General features: G+C 35.0%; 1 protein-coding gene across 2 annotated transcripts in view; it reads left to right on the forward strand.

Annotated features, from left to right (window-relative positions):
• Positions 1-23,743, forward strand: part of LOC129754364 (uncharacterized) — an 86,726-nt gene that overhangs the window by 17,631 nt on the left and 45,352 nt on the right. For both annotated transcript variants that reach the window (XM_055750378.1, XM_055750379.1), the window contains exon 2: positions 13,172-13,907. In XM_055750378.1, the coding sequence (XP_055606353.1) occupies positions 13,697-13,907 (211 nt within the window). In that variant the 5' untranslated portion in view covers positions 13,172-13,696. The remainder of the gene's footprint in view (positions 1-13,171; positions 13,908-23,743) is intronic.

Below are 23,743 nucleotides of genomic sequence, written 5' to 3' on the forward strand. Positions count from 1 at the left end.
ATATCAGTGAAACCTATTTTCTTAAACAACGTACACTCAAAAAAATCCTAATGTGTATGCCATGAGATTGGCGAAGTGGCGCCATAATAAAAATAATAATGAAATTTATAAGATTGTCTGACGATCGAAACGTACTCAAAGAATGAACATCGATTTCAATGAGGGGGAACAAAATTAAAATAATTGAAGATTATTTCTCATCAAATTTTATTTTTTGCTAAATTTGTTTGAGATACCATCATGGTGACAACCAGCAGCCCTTCAATACCCGGTTCCAAAAATGTTTTATTGCGCCTCGCTGCTTTTGACTTCGTGCTTTTTTCCGGTAGCAAATCTGAAAAGTATTTAAATAATGAATAAAATGTACCTCTTCAGTTTGCGAGTATTTTCAACCTTTATTAACCTTCCAAAGTTGTCTACCAAATATCATTTTCGGGGAAATTTGACTTTTAGTTTGTTGTTTTTTTCCGTGGCTGCAATGTCGACCGATTTAGATGATATAAGATTCATTGTGTAGGTAATGCATTCTAGATTCTTTCTAAGTATTTCTAAATAAAGTGAATTTGTTATACCAGGTTGTCTGTAGTTGGTGCCTAAGAAAAACAATTTTATTTTTAAATTGTTTAAAACTTCTGTCAGCTTTGCTGTACTTGAAAGTTTCTTTGATTTTTTTTTAATGTTTCAGTCTGATGAAGTCTGATGAAAATTTCAACTCTATCCCGGATATTCCTATAAAAAAAATCTTACTTGAAATAAAGACATCCAATTTTGTCTTTGCTTTGCTGTATCTCATTTCTCAAAGAATCTTTTAGAATATCAGAATCACATTGACATTGAAAAGTTAAGGAAAGTAAAATTAGTAAATTTACAACTTGTTAGTGCTTCTTACGACGATGAGTTAGTTTACTGGTGGAATGAACGTGTTCATTATTTTTTCACAATGCCTTTTCTGTTATTTTTCATTAGAACTTTGTATGAAAATTGAAAGAATTTCATAAGACTCTTATGAAAAACTATTTTACACTTTAAAAAGTGATTCATAAGACGCATCTGATGAAATTTTTTATAAGAATTCGCCTGAGTGTACATATTCGAGGTTATAATGGCTATTAATTTACTAAAGCTGAAACAACCAACCCAGAGAAAAGTATAATGTATGCCACAAGCATGGTTCGATATCTTAGAATTTGGCATAAATTGCTATAACTACTACGCCAAAGTCGCTCGCTATGGTGAATTAGATATCAAAAAATTAATATGCATGACAAAAATTTGAAAACCTAAGTAAGGCCGGAACAAATTTTAAATCCTTCTTTTGTCACTCGGAGTTGGAACATCGCGAGGGGGGGACAATAAAAAATAATGCGAAAAACAAATAAATTGGAATCAATTGCGCGAAAGCTTGTATGCAACAAAGTTGCATAGAATATCATTGCACAAAACCTAAAAACCAAGTAATTTTTTATCAAAAAATTAAATAAAATCAAGAATACAAAAGGTGGAATATCTTCCATTTTCCAAAATGGTTTTTTTTTCGTCTTGTAATCTTTTGGATTCTTGTTTTTTGAGAAATTTACATAAAATACTTCAAACTTTAATTATTTCCCCCTTAGGGTTTTTGAAAATTTCGAAGGGGTGGAGGGGGGTGACAAAAGAAGAAATTGAAATTTGTTCCAGCCTAATAAAGGAAAAAAAAATCAAAGTGATATATTTATTAGTTTTGAGTGAATCGTCCATAAACCTATTTTTTATATGTTACTCTTTTCATCAATTTTCACATTTCAGATTTTGATCTTCATAGTCTTTTGATGAAATGTAAATGGCATGGATTGGTATTCAAATCTAGATAACAGAAGCTCAATAGAGTTTACTAATGTTTAGATAAACTTTCTGTAGCCATGGTAATTTTCTCCGAGTTGGATATTAAATTATTTTTTAATTTAGGTGAAATTCTAACATTAATCTAAATATGTATCGCGAGGTTACTGATTCCAAAAAAATTGTGGAATCTAATATTTACCAGAAGTATCGAAGTGTCTTTGTATGAATCGCAAAACTAACAAGATTCGATGGCCTACAAAATAATTACTCCCAAATTTTAGTTAAATTTTGAAAAACTTGGAAATAATAAATTTTTATTCAACTTGTAAAACCAATCCACAAATCGTTGTTCCCTCCAAAACCCAATGTGCAAAATCGCAATGCATAAGTAAAGATTTCGGGTTCAGACTTTGTTTAGCTGCTGCTGGATGCTGGTTCCTACTCCTGCTTCAGTTGTTCGGAATCCTTCCGGAGAATAAAGAAGTAAAAGGCGGAACTTGTTGTAAGAGCTAAACGGAAGCTATCCTTGGCAAGAGAGCACCCACACAAATAATGGGTTTTTGCCCAACGATGGCCCACTCACTATAAGCAGCAGCAGCATGATTATGGGAAAAAGTAAGTGCAAAAGGTCTTGGCGAGGTTGCTTTCATCCACGAGCTTACTTAAAAGGATCGATTGTCTGATTGTTGTCAGTTATTAATTTTTATGAGAAGGGAGTTTTCTTTGTTGAATTCATTGAAACCTTACACGAGTGAGAGTGTCGAGCTTTGATCCGGTGAGTTTAATGGGAGAAAAAATTAATGCTAACTTGGTAAAATCTATTCGTTTTTTGTCGAAAGAACACAATAAGGCCTAACCTCTGAGAGCTGGTTTTTCACTTTCGATCAATAAATATTTATGCTTCCGTTTGTCTGGGGCAGCTCAACAAAAAAGTAGACAGTTCACTTCAAGAGCTGCTGTCGGAAGCCGAACGGAAACAATAGAGAGGCGGGATTTGGATCATCATTCATAAAAAGCTTTGGCATTTTCTGAAAACCCACACCAGGCCCATCAAAAAGGTTAAGAGGTTTTAAAGCACACTGCATATGTTGAATGAGATGAAAAAATTAAACCATGGGATTACGCCTTGATGCTTCAGGTCAACCACAATAAAAGAGGATGAGACTCGTCTGAGTTTCGGGGAGCTTCCTCCATTGCCGGTTTATAGCTGAATCATTGCTAATATCCTCGATTAGATAGCAAATTTTCGAAAGGAATATAATACAGAGGATTATTTTTCATTTTCATTTCAATAAAAAAAATTGAAAAAAATAAATTTCAAACCAACCGTTTTTGAAAAAAAGTGATAACATTTAGAGTAATTTTTATTCCTCAAACAAAAATAAACATAAGAATCTTTATCATTATCACAAAAAAACAGCACAAAATGAAATTGGATGAAAAAGGCAAAATTTGGCTTAAAACAATGAAAAAATTCAAAGAGTACAAAAATTGAAAACTGAAATAAAAAGAATTTAAAGGACACAAAAATTTAAAAATAAATTTAAAAAAGAATGAAATGAATTAAAAGAATTAAGAAAATTTAAGAATGAAAAGAATGAAAAGAATGAAAAGGATGAAAAGAATGAAAAGAATGAAAAGAATGAAAAGAATGAAAAGATTTTTTTTTTTTTTTGGAAAGAATAAAAAATTAAAAAAAAATCAGTATAATGTCAATTGAAAATCAATAGGAAATTCTTAAAGTTAATTAAGATACAACAGAAAATTCAAACGAATATCAGTATAAACTAAATTGAAATTAATATAAAATCAAAAATGAATTAGCTTAGCTTAGCTGCTTTGACTAAAAACGCATATCCACCTTAAATCTTTCAACCCAAAATGCTTCATTAACATTATTTTGAATAAATTGTAACTCTTTATTTAATTGAAAAAAAAAATATATTGATCACATTCCGAGCTCCATGATCGCTGGCGTGGCTAAGTAGATCGAGTTCCACATCGCCAATGGTTGCAACTCCGTGATTGATAGAGGCTATCTATTTTGTGCGAGGGCTAAAAGAATACAGCTTGGGATTAGAAATTCATCCTCAATGCACAAAACTTATGCTCTCCTTTTAGCAAATGTTCAATAACGGCGCCGGCTACGTCCTTTAAGTCAACGAGGGATAAAAGAGGGATTTTTAGTAAGATACTTTTTTGGATCAACCATGAACCCGTTATTCCAATTATCATTAAAACCTTATTTTGTGAAATTCTGAAACAATGATAAGTCAGTATCACCAGCTATAGAAACCGTCTATACGTCTGCGAATCTATATTCAAGTATCTCAAGAAAGAGTTGTGTTAGTGAGGGAGAGGATAAAGATCAGGAGCCGTTTTGGTAAATGTTATGATCTTCGTTTTACCTACACTTCCTATGCTCGTAGACATTTCCTTAGAAAACTCCTATTAACATGCGAGAAGTTTTTCAAATTTGAAAATTTAAAAAAAAAGTTAAGAGCACTCAAACTATTAGATAAGCAATCATTGAAAATGCCCACAACCAAGCTGTTTCCCTCACTATAATCTCTTATAGTGTTTTCGTTTATTAGCAGTGGCAACCTAGTTATCCACGAGTTTTGCCCTAACTGCTGTTTTTGTGTTCGTTCATTAATTCAGAAGTCCACTAGTTTTGCCCGAGATTTGAACCTCAAGCAGGCGGTTGCAACCCGTAGAAGTTGTCAGTGTTGGGGGTAAGCATAAGGGTGAGTATAGCAACCATATATTTGCATCCTCCCGGGTAACGATTCTGTTTGTTTATTCAGAAAAAGTTTTGCCCCGTGTCAGTGGAGAAAAACGAAAACGGCATTACACAGGACCATGGCCGTCCAAACGGCCTAATGTGGTCCAGGAAAAGCGAGCGAGGTGTTCTTCTCTGTGTACTCAATTAATCAAATTTTGATGATTGAATAAGCTTATTCAAGAATAACAATCTTTACTAACAGTACTCGTGCCAAAACCTTGAAAATTAATCCCAGGTTCAGAATTCTGCTACAGATATTCTTTCCTTGGAGTTTTTTTTCGGCTTGCAGTATTGTTTTAAGTTTCTAACGTTTCAATCCTTATTGAATCTTCCTCGGGGACTGAAATTTTTTAAGTTAGTTCTACTGATCATAACACTGGGTGACAGCCAAAAAATAGTCTGGGGTTTCTCAGCTGATTTAGACTAATTTTTGTGTCCTGAGTTAGAATATCACATTGATTTTGCTGTATTAGGTCAACTTTTTTTCGCGAAAAATCGACTTTTAAAAATTTATGTAATCTAATATCCTGAACTGATTGAACAAAACCATGGTCATTTTCGGACTCAGGGCGTCAATATTAGTCTAATTCAGTTGGAAAACCCTGGACTATTTTCAAAAAATCTTTTGTTGTTACTCAGTGTAATTTATGATTTCTTATCGGAAAGATGCTGTTTCTTGTGAGTGTCGACTCGGCTGGTCGTGTATTCCAGTCGGATTTTCACCCACAAAAAGCCACAAACTTTCAAAGTTTTCTCCCTTGATGATAAAAGTTCATTTCTGAACACTAAATTTTAATAGATTAATTTCATTTCACGGGTCTGGTTTATTATCAAAATCTGAATTGTATTTCGGTTTTCGTATTTCACACTATATATCTAATATAGGATTCTTGATTTTCAATTCGCGTCATCATTAGAACTTAGAATTAAAAAGGTATTTTGAAATTGTTAGATTTATAAGTTTTTCTGTTTTCCGGGATTTTCATTTTCGCGGATGATTAATCTCTTAATGAAACTGTTATTCAAGTTTAGTTTAATGTTTCATTCAAATTTTCAACATTATTTTTGAAACTCATATGCTTTAAAATAATTATTTTCTGAACATGAAAAATCACAATAAATTAGAATCCGAGCAATTATAAACGCGTGTATTTTAAAAACTTTTCGTTGGATCGAAAAACGTGAGCTTTCTAGCGAGTCTCCTTATACTTTTTATCTATTTGGGTCAAAAATCAGAAAAAAAAAACAACAGTTCATTAGTTTTCGTGTCGACAATGAAAAATTTCTGAGATCTTTAATTTCTCAAAAACACGTCAACTTAGACATTTGAAAAAAGGCAAGATAGTTCTTTTCATTACCAACACAACGCTGTTAAAACGTTGCATATCTGAACTCTAGGAATGAAGTGCCTAAATTATCATAGCTTTAGGAATGATCCTGAGTTTTGTTCCATTTTCAGATAGGAAGTTCTTAAACTTAATTCTTTTGCAGAATCGAAAACTTCAAAGTGGCGATCCAGAATTAAAATCTCTAAATATTAAAAATTCAAATTCATATTTAAATCAGATTAAAAGTAAAATAATGAAATTATTAACTCAAATTCAAACCCAAGTCATTAAATATGAAATACTAGATGAATGATTGAGGGCCCTGAAACAATTTTCAATTCTGGACCATACCAAAATATTGATCTGGAATCTTAATTCAGAAAACGTTTTTTTACATTTCAAAACAGTATCAAGATCAAAAATACAAATTTGATTATAAGTTATCTATATAATTTTAACTCATATATGAGCTTAATCGGAATTATCAATTCTGAACCAGAACTCATTGTCAGGTACAGAATTCAGATACAGAAATGATATTTAAAGTTCAGATTGCAATTGCAAGAGATCGCAGATTTATAATTTTGAATGTTATATCACTTTTAAAATTTACAACCATCCTTATGATTTTATTTGAAGAATTCATTTTTACGAAAAATATTTGCGGATAAAGATGTCACATGTAATATACCGTAAAAAAAAAATTTTTCTTACAATTCGAAGGCTTACTAATAAAAACTTATTTTTTGGTCAAACCAAATAAGTCCAGATTGAACTGATTTTAACCATCGATGAAAGTAAGTTCTCTTATTTGTTACCAAAGGATTCCTTCTACAAATCTAGTTTACCATTTTACAGACTTTCGGATGTATTTTCAAAATTTTCTCTGTAAAGCCCGGTTTAGATTTCAAGGTAGAATGAATGTGAAAAAATCTTATTTTATCAATAACCCAAAAAAGCGACACAATTAGCATGGGTAACATGGTGGAATCGGTGAGGAATGGTTGAAAGATGAAAATCCAGTCAGACTTTTTCTTTAAAACCTTCTAGACGAACTGGAATAAAAACGGTTCTATCAGGTTTTAAGGAATGAGGCCAGCTGGAATTTCATCTTTCCCCATCGATTCCACTATGATACAAAACCTAGATTCGTCGCGTTGTTGGGTAATTTAAGAATTAAGTTTTTTACGTTCATTTTAACGTGAAGTTTAAATGAACATTAATAAGTAGTGTAAAAGTAAAAGTAGTGAGTAAAAAGTAAGAAAAATTCTTTGAACTTGTTTTTAATTCGTGCATTGTTTGAGCAAATATCAAAGAAAAAAAAGTTAAACAGTAAAAAAACCATTTTCATAACTTTTTAATTAAATAAACGCTGTTTCGTTCACAAAAAATCATCACAGAAAATCAGGGTAAAATCATAGAAAGTCAGAATTCTTTGTAGCAAAAACACAGATTTTTTTTCCGGCAACCTTTCTCGCTTTCTCCCTACTGGAATTTGGCAACAAATTGCTCTCATTCATAATTTGGAGATTAAAAGTGTAACTGACCAATTTGGTTAAAACAATTTTCCGGTAATCTTTCAGAAAAAAAACGCAGGATTTAAAGGAATGAAACTCATTCTTTTATCAACCAATTGAAAATTGTTAAAAAAAAGATAGTCTATTCATCGATTTTTTTCTCGTATTTTTGGATGAAAAAGCAAATTAATTTCATCCAATTATGTATTATCTTGTTTTTGAAACTTCTTTCGTTAAATGAAGTCACAAAAATCAACTTGCTTATATACAAGACAAAACAAATAAAAAAAAACTAAAAAAATTATAAAAGGCTTTGTCCTAAAAATATTTCCAGCAAACTCTCTCTTTCTGTTGTTTGAATGAAACCACTAAATAAATAAAGTGAGTCAAATTTCAATTTTTCACCATATCAACAATATGGAAACATGCTTCTTAATACTAAATAAACCGACAGTTCCAATACACCTATTTATACCGCTGGGGGTCAAATGACCCCTAACACTTTTTCCGCTAAAGCTCTCTTGTTTCTCAACCTTCTAAAAGTACAATATTTATAGTAGGTATAACATTTTTTATTTTCAACATTAAAATTTTTGTGGCCATGATCTTAAGAAATTGCATAAAAAAAATATTTCCACATAAAGCTTCTATTTATTTATTTATTTAGTCTTTGCAGACATGTGGAGATGTTTACACATTACGAAAGGATACTATCTTATTCTACTTTTAAACACAGCCTTAGAAATATTAAAATCAAAGTTACTAACTATTTCATTGAAACGAGCACAACATGTATCCAAAGGGTTGTTTTGTCCGTATCGGGTTCGTCTAGTAGTCAGTCTGAGGAACTCCTGCGTTCGAGTAGATCTTACAGGAGCGTTAAACGGAAGTAACGACAACAATTCTGGGCAGTCCACATTATTCTGTAGAATATCAAAGACAAAGAGCCGTTGTAGGAGAATTCGCCTTGATGCCAGCGTCGGTAGACTCAGCAACAAACAGCGCTGTTCGTAGGGCGGGAGGTTCAAGGCGTCGTTCCATGGTATCTGGCGCAGAGCGTATCTGAGGAAACATCGTTGTACTCTTTCAATCCGGTTTGACTGTACAACCTGGTATGGAGCCCAGATTTGTACTCCGTATTCGACAATGCTGCGTACAAGAGCACAATAAAGTGCTTTTAGGCTGTAGTAGTCGTTGAAGAATTGCGTGTTTCGTCTTATGAAGCCAAGAACCGCAAAGCCCTTAGCTGTTGTAGTCGAGATATGCTGCGAGAAAGTGAGCTTGGTGTCCAAAATTATGCCAAGGTCCTTGACGATGGAATTGCGGCTTAGAGTAGTCGATGACATTTTGTACTCGAAGTTCAAAGGTTGACGTTTACGAGTGAAAGATATGACACTACATTTGGAAATATTAGGAGCCATACCATTCTGATGACACCACGTTAGAATTGAATCGATGTCTTTTTGGAGAGCACAGCAGTCAACTAGTGAAGCTATGGTACGAAAAATTTTTAGATCGTCGGCGTACAACAACTTCTCCGATTCAATGATAGCGCATAGATCGTTAATAAAAAGAACGAAGATCAAAGGTCCCAGATGACTTCCTTGTGGAACTCCAGAAGTGATTCGAAAAGGCGTCGAGTTCACGTTGTTAAGTCGTACGTAAGCCGTCCGGTCTACGAGATAAGAGTTGATCCATTTGCAAAGCCAATCAGGTAGTCCTATCCGACGCATTTTTTCGATGACAAATTTGTGCGGTACTCTATCGAAAGCCTTGCTCAAGTCTACATAAACTGCATCGACTTGTTGACGTTTATCTAGCCTAGTAACCAACTTCGAAACGTACGTCATAAGATTGGTGGTCGTAGATCTACGTTTCATGAATCCATGTTGATCTTCAGAAATACAGTGGTGCACCGATTGATAAAGTACGTCATAAACGAGGCTCTCGAATACCTTAGGCAAACAGCTTAGAATCGAAATCCCTCGGTAGTTTTCCACTCGATGCGCGTCGCCGGATTTGAGGATTGGAGTGATCGATGCGATTTTCCATGCGGTGGGAAAAGTACCTTCCGTTAACGATTGGTTAAAGATGATCGAAATTGGTACGGATAACGGATCGGCGCATTTCTTAACCAGAATTGGAGGAATGCCATCCGGTCCAGGTCCCTTTGTTTCATCTAACGTAGACAGCTTCCGGAAGACGTCGTTCGAGGAAAAATTCAGCAGAGGGAGGTTGAAGTCACGATTCGGCAAGCTACTTAGGTATGATTCGCATAAAGGTGGTGAGTTAGTGCTAAGAACACTCTGAAAGAATGTCGAGAATTGCACTGCAACAGCATTTGGCGTTTCGGCAGTTTCATCGTTGTATGTGGTCACTTGAGGTATACTCTGAGTACCCTTTCTTTGTCGAACGTATGACCAAAAAGATAAGGGGTCGGTGCGAGCGTTATCCTGAATGCGATTGATGTAGTCACAGAAGCTTGTCACGTGTAATGTGTTGTAGGCGCTCTCTAAGTCACGTACCTCAAGAGACACGGTCATATCATGGCCGTTGCGGAACCTTTTTCTCGCTTTCCTCAAACGATTGCGAAGGTTACGAAGTTCGGGGTTTAGCCAAGGTTGACTTATTCCAATACGTGAACGCCGTTTTTTAACAGGAACAATAGCTCGGAATACTTCATGCAATTTTCCATAAAAAGCTTCTACCACATGATCGATTGAACCATATAAAATACTTGGCCAATCAACAGCAGCTAAAGACTCATTCAGAGAGCCGAAATCGCATCGTCTGAAGTCGAAAACCAATTCGTCCAGCATTGGTGGTGGCAAAACATCTTCAAACATAAACATCATAGAAACAGGAGGATGATGTAAGTCGACATCGAGTAGAGGCCTCGGAGGAACGGAGATATCTATGTTGACGGGATCATTCATAAAAACCAGATCAAGCATTCTCATGTTGTTATTCGGGATATGATTCATTTGTTGTAATCCTACCGATAGCACAGATTCGACTAGAATAAGCTCTTGCTCACTAGAAGCATTCACGGGTAAGTAAGCGCATACATCTTCATCAAATTGCCATCTCAAATTCGGTAAATTGTAGTCCCCGGCAACAATTAGTTTGTCTTGTACATTACCTAGCGAACATAATTCTTGCAGGCAAGCAGCATGCCGTTCGTAAGTCCATAGTGCAGAATTTGGTGGCAAATATACCGCACACACGAAGATCGATGAACTGTCGTTGATAATTCGGACTGCAATTTGCTCGATATGATCCGAACCGCTTAGTTCAACTAAAGTGCTATTTAACAGCCGCTTAACAGCAATAAGAACACCCCCTCCGCGTTGACTTTGAGATGTTCGAGAATTTCGATCGCATCGATAAAATATATAGCTGTCTGACAACTCGGTATTCAAAATTGTCTCGTTCAACCACGTTTCGGTAAAAATAATAACATCATACTCGCATGATGCTAGGGAGAGAAAGAGTCGACCGGTTTTTGTTCTCAATCCCCGAACGTTCTGGTAGTAGATGGAGAAAAATCGGTTTATGTGGGTCTGGGTGTTTGCGGAGGAAGGCGGGACATCGTCTGGTCGGAGTTGCTCAATCGAATCACTAGCATTATCTGTCAAACTTACACTTGGACGGGAGTTACATAAGGTGTTATGGGATTCCTCGGTGTTGGAGTTATGGACGTCGGCTCCCATGAAAACCCCGGTCTGGTTGTACGATTGGAAATAAACTCCCGAAAACGGATGCCAACTGGCCAAGTTTCCGTAGAAAGGGCCTTATTTTTTAGATGAAGCGGTGTTTCAACCTTGTAGGACACGAAAGTAAGGGAATCGAGGGGTCTACCATTGGGAACCAGTTTCGTAATAGCAATTTCGTTCACATCCAGGTGTGTACGAATCATTTCCAGTACTCTTTCATCCGGAACTTTAGGGCCTATCCCTGAAAGGTACAGCGTAAAGGTCGGTGCATTTTGCGGATTAGATTGACGAGCTGAAATATCGGCGTCTGACAGATTTGTAGCTTCAGCTTTCTCAGGCACTAAGTGAATTTTATTTCGAGCACTTAATAACTGGCTTACAGTCTTTTTCCCAAAGCATGATTTTTCAGAAAAAATCAGAAGAATTCTCGACTCTGAGTTACATTGAAATAAATGATTGTAGCTGAGTATTGTCTGGGAATCATATTTAAGTCACGCCACAAGCTTTCTTAAACTATAAATTTTGTAAAAAATAGTGGAGAAACAAGAGAGTTTTAGCGGAAAAAGTGTTAGGGATCTTTTGACTCTCGGTGGTTTAATTAGGTATATCAAGTACGTTTTTCGAAATCTACGAGCTTTAAAAAAATATTTTAATGAAAAAAAGTGTATTTTGAAAATAAAAAATTATATGAAGAAAAATTTGCAAAAAAAAAACAATTATAATAGGAGCTAAAATCATTTGGAGTTGGAAAATGTCATTGTACCCCCTCCGGTACGTTTAGTGGTAAGAACTTGTAAATTTAAGTCAAACTTTTTTCATAAGACTTTTTATAAAGGCTTCCGATCATCATACATTATTATTATGATTTAATTTTACCAAGTTAAGATGTAAACTGAATTTTTCTAGGAGTAATGCCTTACAACTTTTCAATCAAAAGCTCCGAAAAATAAAATCTTACTTATCTGCCTGATCGTTGAAATATTTATTCAATCGTTTCCGGAAAATTCTTGGCCCGTACGTTTTGCGTCGACTTCACGGATTCTCCTCGGAAATTAAAAATATTCCGTAATGTTTCTATGGCTGCCGCTTGAAGAAGAGCTTCGCTGTGTCCGGTCTGAATGGTCACCAATCCAAAACCAGTGGCCTGGGGATTCAATATAAAATATTTTCCACAAATATATATTGATAAATTTGCTGTCAAAAAAGAACGTCCTTCTTATACAAGCACCACCTACCGAGTCCTCAAAAGAAAATCTAAAGTTTATTTTTAGAAAATCAATCGGAAAATATTAATAAACCAATAGAAAATCTAAAAAATCAGAATACAATCAGTCGTTACCTACTCAATCAAAAGAAAAATAATAAGAAGACATTTGGCCGGCCTTCGACCAGACCGAACTGAGCTCCATTAGAAAATTTAAAAGCAACAGAAACTAAATCTCGAATTATTCATATCCTTTATCACAAAACCGAATACGAATGATTAAAATGAATTCCTTGAATTATAAACTATTGATTCTAGCTAATAAATATCAAAAATTTTGTTTCTAGATGGAAATATTTGCACATGAAGTTCAAGTGTCTCGAAAAAATGCTTATGGCGTTTAGTTTGGTCTGGTTGAATCCCGACCATTTATAAAGAAAAGAAAGATTACTCGTTAGAGCTTAGAGAACCAGTAAATCCTCAAAAGTTTGTAGATTTTTTTTACACACTTGATCTTTTTTTATGAGATAGTTGTTCAAAAGATAATTTCTAATCTATTTTCTGAAAATTATGTGCTAACAGTGATTAAATTGTTATGAACGCTTTTCAAACCAAACATTCCCATCGCGATCGATATCAATCAGCAGAGCACTGAACACTTCGCCATTTCGTCCAACAATGCTCAGCTCAGATGCATACCAAAGTTGAGCTTTGACACAAGTTTTGCATTCCAGAACGAATGTTTAACTCGTGTGTGTTGTGTATATCTAAATTGAACTGAAAAAAAATCCCTTTAACAGGAGTGCACTTCAGCTGAGCGCTAACTGTGAAAGTGTAGAGGACGAAAAATAAACAACGAATCGAGTGGGACATAGGGAGATAGGAAAAAAGTGAACTGAAGAACTTTCGAACCATGGCCTGGAACCCGGAAGAGAAGTGAACACGCGGATTTCACCGTTGATGTATCATCCAAAGTGGAGCGTGTAGCTGTAAATGCTATAGAAAAGGTGTACGACTACGACTGGGATTATGGATGGCAGTTTCAGGGGAAGGTAAAAGTGAGCCCGCGGTGAGTGACGGATGCAAAATTTAATTTAATGCCATCGTTCCCCACTAACAAAGAAGAAAACCGGCAGCGTAACCTCTTGGGGACTCTCGGCAGCAGTATCAGAAACCACCCCCACCCGATCGCTGCTGGAAGTGCTGTAGTGTGTGCTAGAGAGTTGACATTTGTGTGCCGTCGTCGAGCGTCGCTGGGTGAACGACGTCGATCCGGCCGCCGACGACGGACGACGACAGGTGGCTAAGGGACGAAGAAAGGGGGGATGATGGGGATAATAATGCCAGATCCGGCGTCTTTTCGATTATCCTTCTGCCTTCTGCGAAAGAGCGACGACGTCGACGGTTTGAGTCAGCGTCGTTGGAGGCGACGGCGTCGGCATCGGTCTCATCGTCGAAGATCCACCGGTAAAGCAGCAGCAATAACAACGATGAGCAGCTTCATTGGAATGCTTTTGGGATTACTTACAATATCAGGTAATTTGAGAATGCTTTCGTCTCTCCCTCGCTTCAATCGGGGGACCAGGAAATTATACCTAGGCATTACTAATAGAGTAGTTCAAGGGTCTTAAAATTACAAAACCTCTTTTTTTAATATAATTCAGTTTTAATTTTAAAAACTTTATTATTAAATACTTCTTCTACTTCCAACTAATTTCTTATATGTGTCAAACAAACATTTGAATCACTCTCTCACTCTTAACTGTGAAGCGTCCCCCATTGAGTCAGAAATTGAATTGTGTCTATTTTGGAAAAGGTAAATATGCCATCGTCTTGTGGCGGAAGCATGGAAATAGGTACACATTCCGGTCGGGCGTTGTGCTTTCGTCGTCGTCGTCGTCGTCGTTGTTGATGCTGTTATTGCGATTATTATTAGTATTATTTGGGGACTTGGAATTCGGAGCATCTAAACCCCATAGCGGGAAGTCTGCGAGGTGAGAGGATTTTGGCATTAACAGGTTCCGATGTCGTGGTCTGTCTCACAGCTTGGCCCGGAAAGCTCAAACGAGTTCAAGCGCTTGAGATGTTGAAATGGATTACTGGGAAGGCTGGGGAAGATGATGTGCTCTATCCATTTCCTTGGAGTCTACGGATGAACATAAGGCTATCGAATTGATTATGTTATGGCTTTAACCTTTAAATGTCGTTCGAGGGTTAAAATTGATCCGAGGAATTTGTTTCTGGTCGAACAATGTATTTCTTTTTTTGCATGTCTTATCCTTTTTTGATGGATTATCCTTTAAATGGCATGAATCACTCAGCGACTATTAGATAATGAACTTTTGGACCATAGTTTAATACAAAACTATTAACCCTCTTTCGTCCCAGACATTTTTACCCCTTAGAGCTGCGCAAATACATTCAAATTCCAGTGCATAGTGTTAGAAAATCTGATAAATTGCAAATTGACAAAAAGTTCGAAAAATAGCTTCACTGAGGGACATTTTTAGTGTTCTGCTGAAGTTTTCTTTGTTTTATCATATTTCCTCATTTTTATGAAAGAAGAGTTCAGTATAGAAAACTTTATGTCCTTAAATAGAGTTTTTTTTTGTACGGGATTTTCATCCTCTGGGATGATTCATTCCTGACTCCTTAGATTTAACTCCATTTCTCAGAATCTATTCACACACAAAATATGTTAATATCACAAGCTGTTGAAAGCTTCTGTCACTGTAAATGTGATGAGTTAGCTTATGTCGAATACTTTTGTCAATCAAAAAAAAAAAAGGAAAATTCGTTAAAAATGCTGTGAAAATCTAAAAATGCCAAAATGTGTCAAATAACGTCAACTTTCCAATTAATATTTCAAAATTTATTTACTGTGGCTGGATTGATCAAATAGGTCTTTCACAACTTTTTTTTACATTTTTGGAGGTCAAGATATTAAAAAAGTTAAAAAAAATATATATCCTTGTGCGCAACGTACAGCTTCTAATTACAACTTTCTTGGACACTAAGTGAAATTTCTTAAAAGCATTTCATAGCTACATTTTTTTCCCAGCGCCGACGTGATCTAGCGGATAGGCTGGCGCGAGTCTGGTTTTGGTATGCCAGGCGTACCGAGTTCGATTCCCAGTATCGGAAAAAAAACTTTTGGTTTCGAATCCCATAAGTGGCCGACAGGTAAGATGTGTTTCCTTATATAACTGACTATATAATAAGAATGTTCAATCAGTTGCCACCTGGCCAGGTAGCTGGCAACTGATTGAACATTCTTATTAGATACATGGACACCGGAAAACCTGTAAGTAAACTAGCTCACCTGATGGACTCGTTCTTCTAAAATAAACCTACAACAACACAATACATTCACTCAATAACAGTTCATAGGAAGCCATGGGGTCCGGGTATGGTGTACGCGCATAGGAGATTTGTCGAACTTAATAATCTAAAAAATATATATGAGCACATACTTAGGTATAAACTGCGGCGAATCCGTGCACCCATGGTGGATAGCCAACAAACAACATATATGTATAGGTGCATAAAATTCTTCCAGTTATTGAAATAACGGCTAAAAAAGTAGAAAATCTTTTTTAATATATATATTCATAATTCAATACAACATGTTCAATTATACTGAAAAATTACAGATTGGGAAATGATCAATAAGAAACTTATAAAATTAAAATAAAAAAGGAATTCAAAGTTTTGTTTAAATAATCAAAGAACAATGTTGATAATACATATAAGGTTAGCGTTGCGCATTTAAACCTAACTTTTAAGTTTACTACTTTGAATCATTTTTCGAACTCTCTGAAGATAAATTTGAAATCATGATCAATTCAAAAACATGATTCAATATTTAAAAAAATTGAAAAAAACGTTCATAAATTTTCAATTGAAGGTTTTAAAGATTAAAATTTCAAGCTCTGAATATTTTGTCGCCTTCAATTTGAAGATTGGGTCCTGGAAAGGACAGAAGGGTGGAACTATGTTTTTCTTATTAAAAATTAAGTTTCAAAGTCTTGTAATAAGATTATATTTTCAGATCACAAAAATGCATGATAAAAAAAAGACAAACTTATAAAAAATATTTCATAAAATTTAAATTGTTAGACTTAAAATTTGGAAAATTTATTATATAAATAAAACAAAATATGAAGATGAAAAAGATAAGAAAATGTATCAATTTTAAGTAAAATCAATCAAATTCTACAGTTATTAAAAATTTTGAAAAAAATCATTACAAATATATCTGACATTACTGAATAAAGTTAAAAAAAATTTAATTTATTACAAAAATTCGTTCAATCCTGATTAGATTTTTGCTTTAAAAATATCTAAAATTCTATTTGGTTTGAAACTTCATTAAAAATGGGGAAAAGTAAACAAATTGAAAACCTTTATAACTTTTTTCGCCGAACTCAAAATTACTTGAAGCCTGAGGGAAAGTTGATAATTGATTTACATCCTTTATGTTGTGTTTTTGTTTAAAGGCTGTTTTAAGAAAAACATGCAAAAATTTCATAAATGGTTTTCAAAAATTTTCAAAAGTTATTTAAAAAACAAAAGCTGATGGCCAAATTACATATTCAGATCCAGGGCACTCAAATCAGTCAAAATAAACTTTGAATTTTCTTTGCACCTTGGAAGATGTAAATTTTGTGGCCTTGTGTAGTTTATCAAAACGTTCTTGAATGATCACATTGAGCATTAAAAGGAACAAACACAAGATAAAATTAAGACTGATATTGATTCTTGAAAATTATATATCAGCATGATTTTGGTAAATCAAAATTTTTAGTAATAAAGTAGAGGATACCAGCTTTCAGATTGCTAATTCTGATTACCATCGTGAGTCATGATACATGGCTTCCAACTTATTGATTTATAAAATTTGTATTCTATGAATTAATGATGAAGTTTAAATAATAGGTTTCAAATTCTATATTTGTTTGGTTAACACTTCCTAACAAAAACCGATTGTTTAGACAAGGTAGGGTTTTTGTAGGGTAAGCTAAAAAAAAGGTTGATTAAATTGCAAATAAAAATTTTTTCAATTATGTCGATCAAAATTCATGGCTTTCTTGTTACACTTATTTAACACCTTTTAAAATTAAATAATTTCCCTTTACTACGTTTTACAACGTTTTAACTTGGAAAAAAAATTCATGAGCAGGGTTAAACCGCCCTTCCCATCTCCGTTCGCACGGCCTTGCTTCGAGCACACTAGTCCCAAAAATTTATCCATCGACTTTAAACGCTCGAAGAAAATGTTTGCTTATACTCAAATAGGTTGAAATTCGTTAATTTCAGATTGTTGAGATTTTTAATGTCGTGTTGTTTTTGAGATTTGAGGGTCATATTGGCCGTTTGATTTTTAGACATTAGATAAAACTATCGCCCGTTCGTTTATCCGTTGGATGGTGTAAATTCAGCATGAATTTTTACATTTTTTAGATGGCTATTTTTATAGATTTTATAGATGGCTAGAAAATAAACAACATATGTCGTACTTAAATTTCCCATTTGTTACAAATCATGTCTTTGAAACGGTGTTCGAACTAAAATTTCATTTTGAGGTTCAGATTTTGCAATACATTTAGATTGTCGAACTGAAACTCAAAGCTCGATCAGATTTGAAATTAGAATTTTAAAAACAAATAAAGTGCATTGGAAACTTGTTGAGTCTTCCTGTAATATTTTTGTAAATATTGTAAATATTGTTCACTGGAAAAAATTCTGCCTTTAAAAAGTTTTTAAAAAAAATTGTTTTTCGTATTTTGAGCATCTAATGATTCCAAAATTTCCAATTTCTAATTTCTAATCCACTGTTAAAATGTTTCCTAAAAAGATTAAAATAATTTTGGCGGTTGATCGATTGAAAAGTGCACGATTTTCAGAATCCTTAAAAAGAATCAAAAAATACATCTAAATGTGCAACACATAGCTTTTAATATCAGCTTTTGCCACTCAGCCACTATGTGATTTTTTTAGCAATAGATGGCTGATTCTTCGACCTTGAATAACATGAAAATAAATTATTGTAGCTGAATAATGTCTAAGTATCATTTATGAGTTACGTTACAAGGTTTGCAAAACTGAAAGTTTCGTACAAATTGTACAATTTGTACGGTTGAGAACAAGCGACATACAGCGCTTTGAAGCGATGAGTTTATGATACATAAGAGTTCTCTGTACTTAAAGTCTCAAAGGGATTTTATGTTAGGGTTTTCTGTGAGCATCCATAAAAAGTAATGATGCAAAATTCTAGTTATCATGAATTCATTGGGGATCTAAGAAGGTTATTTCTTGTATTTGGAAGAAACAAGCCACAAAATTATCACTAATGTCAGCCTGACACGCTAGGATTGATAAGTGTTAGAATATACATCATTTTGCTTTTTGAAATGTATAATTTTCCGTGTAAATTAAAAATCAGGCAAAATCAGGTTTAATTCCAAAAAATCAGGAAAAATGGGGGCTTATCAGATTATAAGGATGGGCCTCAAAAAATCAGGCAAATCCTGAAAAATCCGGTTCATTGGCAACCGTGCATGCAACAGAGAGACGAGAGTAAAATGTAAATTGAAAGCTCCTTCCTCAGCCTAACAGGTTCTGTTCTTTGCTGGCAATTGCTGATGCCGGTATAGGCCGACGAACATGTTCGAACGCGTTTTAAGAACAGCGTGTAGTCAAATTGCATTATGTACATACTGGAAAACATTATTCAAAAAGAGAATTTCCTCCTCTTTCGTTTTTCCAATAGTTTAAGTAGAAAAAAGAGAAAATGAAACCAGAAATAGAGAGACTAGCATGATTGAAAATTTCTAACCCGAAACCAGGATCATGCAACGTTACAGGATTCCTCTATAAAACGTGTGACCAACATCTATTTGCTAAGTGTTAGTGAATCTCGTTTTTAATTCTTTTTTATCAGATTTAAGCTTTTTTTTGCCTTGAGAGCATTGAAGATGAAAGCTCAAATCTGAGAAAAAAGCTTAAATCTAACAAAAAAAAACTTAAATCTAACAAAAAAAAACCCTTAAATCTGATAGATGTTCTCCACACGGCTTCTATAAGATTGCATGATCCTGTCCGAAACGCGTTCCAGCTGCTTCAATAGTACGCTGACTGGCTGATATGACTCCATCATGTGTTTCTGCTGAAATAAGCTCTCTCTCTCTCTCATCCTGCATGCAACACACACCCCATCAAGGCAAAAAAGCTTTTTTTTTTTTAAATATATTTTTATTAGTACCAATTCATCATTACATTTATATTACATTAATACATTAAATTAGGTGTTCAGTTCAATAATGAACTTTCAGAGCCCTATAGTTTAATAATCACTAAAATTTATTTATTCGACTTAAATTTGCTGAGCACAATCAAGCATTTTTATAAAGGAGAACATCCTGTAGTGAAAAAAAAAATATTTCAAACTAAAAACTAAAGCTTTATTTATTTTATTTACATAGTATTCCGTCTCACGACATAACTTGACGAACATAATTCCTAAAATTCACTCGGTTCATAGCAACCGTTCTCCAATTTCTCGGGCACCCCACGTTCGCCAGATCACGCTCCACTTGGTCTAACCACCTCGCTCGTTGCGCCCCCGCTCGTCTTGTTCCTACCGGATTCGTAGCGAACACCTGTTTTGCAGGACAGTCGTCCGGCATTCTCGCAACATGTCCAGCCCAGCGTATCCGGCCAGCTTTCACCACCTTCTGGATACTGGGTTCGCCGTAGAGTCGCGCGAGCTCGTGGTTCATCCTTCCCCATACACCCAACCTTCGGGTAGTGGTCATATCACCTCTTGTCTGCAACTCCGATTCTCTACCTCCCCGTGGTACTAGCTGGGGTGCGAGCAACCTTAGCGGAGATCGGGTACCCAACCCCGGTGGATGCTTTGGTCGCATGCAGAATGAGTTAGGGGGCTTCGTACGCGTCTGTTCTCCATGTTAGGGGCGGCGTGCGGAGTGCAACAACGTCCTGGTGGTGTTCGGGACCCAAAACAGCAACATCACGACGGTCCTCCTGCGAGATAGTGGGGTTAGCTGCGGGCCTTGCGAGCCTGTGACTACTAAAAAACATAAGCAACGAATAACGAAAAACTAAAGCTATCCTAAAATTAAACTAATTGTAGAGAGAGCGAATCTCTGCGATGGAAGACTGCATCGATTTGCCTCTGAAGTTGGAGATGATTTTGTTGGCCATCTCTTCGATAGATTCAATGCCTGCAATCCGATGAAGATCTTCGGTGCTGTGCCAAGGTGGAAGCCGCAAAATCATTTTCAGAACCTTGTTCTGAATCCTCTGGATGGCTTTCTTCCTCGTCGCGCAGCAGCTAGACCAAATCGGAACTGCATACATTATCGCTGGTCGGAAGACTTGCTTGTAAATAAGCATCTTATTTTTCAGGCAAAGTCGGGATTTCCTGTTGATGAGAGAATAAAGAGATTTAGTGTATTTATTAAATTTAGATTGAATATCTTCAATGTGATTCTTAAAAGAAAGATTCCGATCAAGTGTGAGTCCCAAGTACTTCACGTGATCAGACCATTCTAATGAAACCCCATTAAAAGTTATGGAATGATTTTCATTAGGTTTTAAAAAATTTGCTCTTGGCTTATGGGGAAATAAAATAAGTTGAGTTTTGGAAGCGTTAGGAGAAATTTTCCACATTTTCAAGTAATTCAAAAAGGAATTTAAATTTTGTTGCAATCTACTGCGTACCACCCGTAAATTTCGACCTTTGGCTGAAAGCAAAGTATCGTCAGCAAATAATCTTCTACCTTTTCCTTCTGGGACATCAGGAAGATCAGAAGTAAAAATATTGTATAAAATAGGCCCAAGTATACTACCCTGAGGGACACCAGCTCTAATGGGTATCCTTTCAGAGCATGAATTTTGATAGCTTACTTGCTAAGTTCGGCTAGTCAAATAATTTTGAATAATTTTGGTGAGATATACAGGAAAATCAAATCGAGCTAATTTAGCTACTAAACCTTTGTGCCAAACACTGTCAAAAGCTTTTTCAATATCAAGAAGAGCAACACCAGTTGAATAACCTTCAGATTTGCTAGCGTGAATCATATTAGTTACACTCAAAAGTTGATGTGTAGTAGAATGCCCATGACGAAAACCAAATTGTTCATCAGGGAAAATAGAATTCTGATTTATGTGAATCATCATTCTATTCAAAATAACTCTCTCAAATAGTTTACTTAAAGAAGGAAGCAAACTAATTGGTCGATAACTTGAAGGCTCTGAAGCACTTTTTCCAGGTTTCAAAATTGGAGTTACTTTGGCATTTTTCCATTTATTGGGAAAATAAGCCAAGTGAAAACATTTATTGAAGATTTTAACTAAAAAATTTAAAGTGCTTTCAGGCAACTTTTTAATAAGAATATAGAAAATCCCATCTTCCCCCGGGGCTTTCATATTTATAATTTTTTTGAAGTCAATTTAAGTTCATCAATATTTGTCTCACAAAAACTTTCAAACACAATTTGCTTAGAAAGAATATAATCAAATTCTAGGGAAATTTGAGCATCAATTGGACTTATAACGTTTAAATTAAAATCATGAGCAGACTCAAATTGTTGGGCTAATTTTTTAGCTTTTTCTGAATTAGTTAAAAGAAGTTCATCCCCATCTTTCAAAGTAGGAATTGGCTTCTGGGGCTTTTTTAGAATTTTAGTTAATTTCCAAAATGGCTTTGAGTAGGGTTTTATGTCCTCTACTGCTTTAGCAAAATTTTCATTACGAATGAAATTTAAACTACGTTTGATCTCTTTTTGAAGGTCGCAATAAATTAATTTCAAATAAGGATCCCTAGTACGTTGATATTGGCGTCGACGAATGTTTTTCAGTCGTATCAAAAACTGAAGATCATCATCAATTAAAGGTTGATTAAATTTATGTTTAACTTTAGGTATTGAAGCGGCTCTAGCATTGACTATTGAAGTTGTCAATTTTTCTACAGCCAAATCAATATCTTCTATTGAATTCAATGGAACGTTTACATCTAAATTACGTTCAATAAAATTCATATATCGCTCCCAGTTAGCCTTTTGAAAATTAAAAGTTGATTTTAAAGGGTTTTCAATGGGACTTTGGGATAAAGAAAATGTTACTGGAAGGTGGTCGGAATCGAGGTCCGCATGAGTAACTAATTGACTACAATGCTCGCCTAAATCCGTTAGAACCAAATCAATTGTGGAAGGATTTCTAATTGAAGAAAAACAAGTATGCCCATTAGGATATTCAACAGTATAATAACCTGCAGAGCAGTCATTAAACAAAATATTCCCATTTGAATTTGATGAAATATTATTCCAAGATCGATGTTTTGCATTAAAGTCACCAATAATAAAAAATTTAGATTTATTTCTGGTGAGTTTTTGTAAATCTCCCTTCAAAAAATTTTTCTGTTCACCGCTACATTGAAAAGGCAAATATGCGGCAACAATTATAATTTTCCCCATAGAAGTTTCTAATTCAATTCCAATTGTTTCTAAGACTTTTGTATTGAAAGAAGGAAGAAGTCTAAATTTGAGACGACTATTGATGACAATAGCTACACCCCCACCTTGTCGATCAAGTCGATCATTTCGTAAAATTTTAAAGAAAGCATTGCTTTTCAAGTTATTGTCTGGCTTTAAAAAAGTTTCAGTGATGGCAGCAATATGTATGTTTGGAGTTTTCAGAAATAAAAAGAACTCGTCTTGGTAAGCCAGCAAAGATCTAGCGTTCCAATTCATAATATTTAAACATCTATTTGGATCCATGAGGGAATCGTAAAGTCATAATAATTTTGTTAGCATAATTAAAAGAAGTTTGGAAAGCTTCAAACATTGAATTTGCTTTCAACATAAGTTGCATCATTTCCATTAAATTTTGATGCAAAAATTTTAATTTTTCCTCAGTAATCTCACCCAAATCAACAAAATTGTTAGAATCAGAAGAGGAAGGAGAAGAAAAAGTATTTGAATTTCGGGGATTTTCCCAAGCCTTCGCATGAACGTTGAGACTTGGTTTTTTCCCATTTTTATTAGTTAAACCTGAAGAGGGCAACCCATTTTCAACCACCTCTGAGAACGATAAACAACGAGTCTGTGGCGCAGAATCAGCCCAGGTAACATTAAAATCACTTCGGGTATTACCCAGCCGTGATTCCAATGTAGACCGAGGCTGACCGCGAACAGGCAGGTTGTTTGCCGGCCCGACGTGTGAAGACGAAAAAGAGGAAGGAGGAGAAGAAACTTTTCTGGAAACTTTGGGATTTTTCCTAGAAGCAACAATTTTTGCCCTAACGGGACAATCTAGAGAATTCGAGGAATGATTACCTGCGCAATTCG

The sequence above is a fragment of the Uranotaenia lowii genome, chromosome 3 (genome assembly GCF_029784155.1).
Source record: "Uranotaenia lowii strain MFRU-FL chromosome 3, ASM2978415v1, whole genome shotgun sequence".
NCBI lineage: Eukaryota > Metazoa > Arthropoda > Insecta > Diptera > Culicidae > Uranotaenia > Uranotaenia lowii.